Source organism: Thamnophis elegans, chromosome 13 (genome assembly GCF_009769535.1).
Source record: "Thamnophis elegans isolate rThaEle1 chromosome 13, rThaEle1.pri, whole genome shotgun sequence".
NCBI classification, from domain to species: domain Eukaryota; kingdom Metazoa; phylum Chordata; class Lepidosauria; order Squamata; family Colubridae; genus Thamnophis; species Thamnophis elegans.
Window position 1 is genome coordinate 23131437 of NC_045553.1, and position 7196 is coordinate 23138632.

General features: G+C 50.5%; 1 protein-coding gene across 1 annotated transcript; it reads right to left on the bottom strand.

The window, feature by feature from the left end:
• Nucleotides 1-1266: 1266 nt before the first annotated feature.
• PURB (purine rich element binding protein B) lies at nucleotides 1267-5471 on the bottom strand. The gene has a single exon (XM_032229637.1). The coding sequence runs from the start codon at nucleotides 5081-5083 to the stop codon at nucleotides 4031-4033; it is 1053 nt and encodes a 350-aa protein (XP_032085528.1). The 5' UTR covers nucleotides 5084-5471; the 3' UTR covers nucleotides 1267-4030.
• Between the last annotated feature and the right edge of the window lie 1725 nt (nucleotides 5472-7196).

Consider the following 7196-nt stretch of genomic DNA (forward strand, 5'->3'; position numbering starts at 1 on the left):
CTCCACTCCCAAACCTCCCTGGGATATTATCACGCACGTTTCCATCGTGAAGGTGTGCAAGGATGTGGCCGCCTGTAGAACGCACTGGCACACAATCCAGAAACATCGCTGCAGAAAGGGATCAAGGATATGAGTTAAAACTGCAGCACCGAGAATAGAGAAGCTTTTCGTTACTCAAATGGACATTTAAGCACGGGAGTATAACAGGAATACTAAAACTTCACTGGCTTTGGGTGGAATCTCCAGGACAATGGGGTTTTTCCTAATGGGGTTGAACACGGGCCCCACGTGGACAGCAGCTGGCCCAAACGGGACACCAAGGTGCCTGCTTGCAATCTGCAGAAACAGGTCGCTGAGGCGAACTACCAGACATAGAGCTCAGGGATGCAATACGTTCAGATATGGTCTGTGCAAGATGGTGGTAGCAGCTGGGAAGGCAGAGGTTTCTAAATGCTTAGCCGTAAGTAATCCAGGCGCCATCTCTAGCAGAGGCCAAATTAATTTGAAAAGTATCTCTGCAGATATATATATATATATATATATATATATATATATATATATATATATATATATATATATACATATATACACACATATACATATACATATACACACACATACATACATACATACATACAGAGATAATTTTCAAATTAATTTGGCACATATATATCTATATATGTGGCACCAGAATTAATTTCTCCCTAGAATGACTCTTGGGCATTAACCTAGCACGAAAGCCTCAACATTTGTGGAATTCGTTAAAAACGCCTATAACTTATATGTGAGTACAAGCAGGCCCAACACCTTAGTATCCCCACGGACATCTTACACTGCCACCCTAACGACACACCTTGAAGGGTCATGTATCACTTGATATACCCAATATCAGTTTAGTTGGGACTGCAATGCCTCTTCCTGGTTGCCAGAGGCAACACCATATATGGCAACGCTCCTTGCTAAACAACTGATATGCCATTCTGTCCGCTTCCACATACTTTTTGGGCAGCTAATTATAGCTTATTATAGCCACTGACCAGGGACAGTCAAACTCCTGCCACTACCATGTAATACAAAGGTAAGGCTAGTTACTACAACAATTCAGCCCAAAACACCCCCCTACTCCCCCCAAAGATTCTCCTGAAAAGGAGAGGTACTGCATCTTTGCAAGAACTGGCTCATGGCAGCTGAGCAACAAAACAAAACCAAACCAAATAATAAAAAGGGCAAGGAGAGGGAATCGATTACCACTAACGCAACAAAAAATGTTGGTCTATAAAAGTATTATTCACTGTTTTAAATTGAATGAAGAGTTACAGCAATAGAGATTAAGCATTTGCAGCCTCCATTTTCACTGCTGCCTTTTATAGTCTTATTAGTTAAAAGCAGAGTTCTCTGCAGTCCTAGCCAGGCTGCAATCTTTGTACACTGATTTTTTGGGGGGTGGGTGGGTTAATATTGTTCTCCGTAGCAAAGAACTAAATACAATAGAACAAAAAAAATACATAGGTAAATACAGCAGGACATTATTGAAAACAGCTGCCTCGGAGAGTACAAAATACAGTACAAGTATATGGACGTAATTAAAACATCAAGAAATACTATTGCTCCCATTACAATTCAGGAAACAAGTTCTTTGCAACGGAGAAAAATGGAAAGGAAGGTTGGTTTTGTTTTTTTTCCAAGGGTATAAAATCTACCATGAACACATGGAATAAAGGAACAGTTTTTAAAATAAACAATCAATGCTTGTGATAAACTAATCTGACATTTGCTGAGCTTTGTAGCAAAACTCAATTTTTTTAAAAGAAAAATTCCAGCCAATTTTCCTACTGCAGCAAGAACTGAGTGAGGAAAACGCCTTTTATATGCCTCTTTGCTTTCTAATAAATACAAAACAAAGACAGTATAGAGAAGAGCAATGCCAAAATAAGGTAAATAAGGGTATGCAATAAATTAAAAAGGCAGCTCAAATAAAAGACAGGCATGCACAATTTTAAAAGATTGTAGAGGAAGCTTTACCTGCCTCTTTTTAAGATGTCACACAAACAATACCCGAAACTTTGCAATGAACAGTACGCAATTTCCATTCAATTCAAAGTTACTAGTATATAATGTTGTAGCTAAAAACACTTTTTTTAAAGAGGGAATAGGACTGACTTCGTTTAAAAAAATATCATTTTAGGTAAGAATCCATTTAAAATATAGATGAGGCAATTCTTTGGGTGGGGAGACCCAACTCTGCTTGGGAAAGACAACTGGACAAATAGGCAGTAGCTAGTCTATAGTAAAATTTGAAGGTGGTTAAGATGCTGCTCGTGTTCATAGTCACAGAACGTGGCTTGATTCTGCTCTTTTGTTTTATGACGACGATGATGAACCTCCCAGAGGGCAGACGGTGCTCTAAACAATCCACTGCTGTTGACATTAATGTGAGTTACTGAGGAAATGGGATTGCGTTTTCTTCTTGTTGTTAAAAAAAATCTTGTTAAAACAACAACAGATGCTGGACTTCTGGACCTGAGGTTCTTGGTGTCTATTTTCATAGAACATGTCCACTTATTTGCATGGTGAAAGCAGCTTTCCCTCTCGTATTTATTTATTAGACTTGAAGCCTCACATTTGTTCTCTTTTTACCAGATTTTAATGCTTTTGTTGTGTGTGTTTACAAACCTGGCGAGTTGCAGAACAGATTCCACCTTACTGGAATAGATCATCTTTTTTTTAAGGAAAAAAAAAAGCCCAGAGAAAGGCAGCTCCAATTTTTACTTCCCACTAAAGCCTAAAGCCATTTTGCTCTTTCACCTTATTTAGAGAGAAGGGGAAGAACTTTCAATGAACAGCAACTAGTCCACTCTGCATTCCTTGTGCTTTATGCCTTTTTTTCTTCTTTTGAACCTGCCTCTTTGCAAACCCCTCACCCCCACCCCTAAGGAGGAGAAGGGAAAAAAACTCATTATGACCTGCCAACTTTAGAATAATAATTTCGTTATCAATTCTAGTTCAGGCACCTGTAGCTTTACGGGTAAAAATTTAGGAGGAGGAGAAGATCAGTGGACGTCGGTCCAGATACAGGCTCCATCCCTATTTCAATCCATCTTTCGGAACATTCTCAGGGTTGTTTCGGCCATTTTTCCTGTCTCTCCCTCCCTTCTCTCACCCCCCCCCCCCCGTCCCATTTCAACTCTCCCATCTGCCTTGGGCTTCAACCTTCCCCTTCACGTTGGGGTTTTTGTTAAGAACTTGCCCGGTTAGGCTGCTGGACTTGGATAGCTGTGCCAGCTTCTCTTCTTCCTTTTCCAACTGTGCTCAGTGGCCACGCAGTCTCCAAGAATGCTGGTTTTTGAGAGCGGAGAAGGAGGAGGAAGAGGAGGAGGAAGAACATGAGAGCTCAAAAAATGCAGGAGAGGGGAGGGCACCGAGAGAAAGGGAGAGGGGAAACCCAAGATGAAATCCTCTCCCTAATTTCGCCCCCCTCCAATAAATTAAAAAGAAAGGGGAGATGTAAGTAGGTGGGTGGGGGGAAAAAAAGATACCACACATTTCAGCTGTGGAGTGGGGGGCAGATGAGAAGCCTTGGGAAGCTCGAACCGATCAATGGTGGAAAGGATCCCCCTTTTCTCTACTCTGCGGGCCAGGAGGACGGAGGTTAACTGAGGTCACCGGAATTCCTTCCTCTCTCTCTCTCTCTCTATGGGGCAAAGAGGATGGCAAGCCTGGGGGCGGGAGGGGTGAGCTTAAAGCTGGGCCAATTCACAAGGACAGATGCTGTATCCTGGAAGGAGGGAGGAGGAGAGGGGGACAACAGAGTGGGGAAAGGAGGCAATTCAGAAGTGGATGGAGGCAGGGCAGGCAGGGCTCCTCTCTCTCCTTGGGGAGAAGGAAGCTTAGGATCAGGTTGCCCTGCGCCCCATTTCCATCCACTCCTCCTCCTCCCCGGTCCATGGAGGCGGGGGACAACCCCTCCTCCCCGTATAGCGGCAGCTGGGGGGAGGGAAAGAGGGGTTTGGAGAAGAGGAAGAAAAGAAGCTCAATCGTCGTCCACATCATCCCCGTCGGAGTCGTCCCCGGCGCCGCTGCCGCTGCCCGGGCCGGCCGTCCCAGCTCGCCGGTCGTAGAGCTTGTCCCGCTGGCGTTCCTGGATGTCTCGCATCTCGTCGGCGTAGCGGCAGAAGGCGCCGCCGAACTTGGCCCAGGCCTTGTAGGGCACGGTGATGGCGTTGCGGTAGGAAGGCTTCACCTCGCTGACGCGCAGGAAGACGCCGTACTTGTTGCAGCCCACGTCGAAGAAGAAGCGCTTGGAGTCCACCGTGATGGAGGTGCCCTCGGGGAGCTCCCCGTACAGGCCTCCGCCGCCGCCTCCGGGGCCACCGCCGGGACCCCCGCCGCCGCCCAGCTCGTCCTCGTCGGCGCCGTAGTCATCGATCAGCTTGGCCAGGGCATCGCGGAACTCAATGAGGCCCTGGGCCGGCAAGGCGATGGTCTGGCCGCTCTGGAGGCCCGGGGGCCCGCCGGGGAAGCCCGCCCCGCCGCCGCCGCCTCCTCCGGGCCCGCGGTTGATGGTCTGGCGGATGCGGAGGAAACGTCCCCGCTGGTTCTCCTTCAGGTCCAGGTAGTATTTGCGGTTCTCGCGCACCAGGAACTCGCTCTTGAGGGCCCGCCGGGGGCCCCCCGCGCCCCCGCCGCCGTCCTCTCCGCCCGGGGAGGCCTGGGCGAGCTGTTCGGGGCTGCTGGGCCCCAGCTGGGCGTAGTGCTCGATGAAGTCCCCCAGGTAGTCTCGGAACTCGGCGGCGACGGCCATGGAGAGGGTGAGGCGGCTCTTGGAGCCCCCCGCGCCCACCTCGGCGATCTTCAGGAAGCGGCCCTTGGCGTTCTGCTTGACGTCCAGGTAGAAGCGCTTGTTCTGGATGTCCAGGCGCTTCGAGGCCAGCTCCTGCGTCTCCTGCTCCGGGCCCGGGCCTCCGCCGCTGCCGGGGCCTCCGCCTCCTCGGTGGCCCTGGAAGCCCACGCCGCTTCCTCCGCCACCGCTTCCGCCTCCACCGCCACTGCCGCCTCGCTCGCTCCCGCTGTCCCCGTCCGCCATCTTCTCCGCCCGAGTCCTTCTCCTGCTGCCGCCGTCGTCAGGCCCAGCCCCGGTCTGCCTTCCTGCCTTCCTGCCTTCCTTCCTTCTCCTCCTCCGCCTCTCTCTCTGGCTCTCTCTTCTCCTCAGTCGCTGAGGCGTAGCCGTCCACGCGCACGCACGCGCGCCTCCGAGACGGGGAAGGTTGGGTGGGGGTTAAGGGAGAGGGAGGGAGGGAGTGCGCGCGCGCACCTGGGCTCCCGCTCTGCCTTAGCCGACGACGCCTCAGCCGCCTCAACCCCCGATTTCCTTGCGCGCGCTCTCCTCCCCCCGTCTCCCAACGCGCGCGCGGGCGACCGACGCCGGAAGCTTTGCCCCTCCCCTCACGCAAACAGAACTTAAAGCTCCGCCCTTTTTCTCTTATCTCAGAGTCCCCTACAGAGAGAGAGAGAGAGAGAGAGAGAGAGAGAGAGACCGAGACCAGCCCCTCCTCCGCCGTAGCGGTGACGTCTTCCGCCCGCTCCCTTCTTCCGCTTCCCTGCGACAAGGGCGAGGCCGCGCTGACGCTTTCCCACCCCCTCCCTTCACTCTTTCCCTCCCTCTCTCCCTCCCCCCCTCTCTCTCTCCTCGCGCGCGCGCTACGTCTCGCCTTCGGTAGGTGCGCGCAGCCTCGCGCCCCGGCTCGCCCTCGGATGCGCGCGGAGTCTCGCGCGCCGGATCGACCCTCGGATGCGCGCGCAGCAGCCTCCCTTTCTCGACTCCCCGCGGGGAAATTTCAGGGGCGGTATCGTGCTGCTTCTCTCCCCTCCGTTAGGTTTCTGGAGGACGACGACATCTCCCATGGTTCCCAACCCCCACTGGAGTGGGGTGAGGTGGGGGCGACAGGGGAGTCGTCGCCCAGCCTTTCAGGGAAGGGAGACAGCCTCCTCCCTCACGGCAAACTGGAAGCCGGGAGCGACCGACTGCCCTGCGAAGTGGAGAAGCCCCTTCGGGGCGTTGCTTGCTCCCTGCCATGGGAGCGAGACACGCGTGCACGTCCTTCCCGACGTGATGCAGAGACTGCTAGGATGGGAAAGCGTTGTAACCTGTTCTCGATCCCCAGCTAGAAATAGAATAGAAAAAGAATTAGGATAGGATGGAATAGAAGAAAATTAGAAAAGAATAGAATAGAATATTGGAATGGAGAATAGAATACAAAATAGAATAAAATTACAATAGAGAAAAGACTACAAAATAGAGAATAGAATAAGTGTTAGAATACAATATGGAATAGGATACAGAATAGGATAGGACAGGATAGGATAGCATTCTTTATTGGCCAAGTGTGATTGGACACACAAGGAATTTGTCTGTGGTGCAGATGCTCTCAGTGTATATAAAAATACAAGATACATTTGGCAAGAATCATAAGGTAGAACACTTAGTGATAGTCGTAGGGTACAAATAAGCAATCAGGAAACAATATCAATATAAATCATAAGGATACGATTTGGAAGCCAAACGGCCACACAAGAAACTGCCGGAGGGTTGTGTGAGGTTCGGGATGCAAAGTGGCAGCGTGCAGATATATCCCCTGTCCTGACTTTCCAGCCCAGGCAGGACGTGGCTATTGCTCCGAGGAACAAACAGAGCAGCCTTCCCAGGACCCGAGTAGAATCCCTGCGTGCCAAGCATCCCCACCCTGCAAAGGCATCGCATCCCACGTGCCAGTGGGACAAGGATTTTCTCTGCAACCATTTCCTTGCTCAACATGCTGTCTTCACCTTCCTTTTGCAAATGGGCAAAAGGGGGCAGAGAGCCAAGCTGATCCAAACAGCCGTGGGGGAATTGCTAAAAGCCTGTAGAGATTCTCCCTCCTCCAGGTCATGGTTGTCCCAAAGGCGCTTTTTCTGGAGGCAACTGGACTTATTTTTTCTTTGAAGATGTTTTGCTTCTCATCCAAGACGCTTCTTCATCTCTGACTGGTTGGGGGAGTGGAAGGATTTATACTCCTTGCAGACAGCTGGTCATTGGGGGAAGAATATAATTAGAGGTCATTCACAAGGAATATGGAAACCCTTCCATTTCCCCACCAAGCTGTCAGAGTTGAAGAAGCTTCTTGGATGAGAAGCAAAACATCTTCAAAGAAAAAAACAAA

Excerpts from the sequence above, each read along its gene's own strand:
- PURB (XM_032229637.1), bottom strand. The coding sequence starts at position 5,083 with ATGGCGGACGGGGACAGCGGGAGCGAGCGAGGCGGCAGTGGCGGTGGA.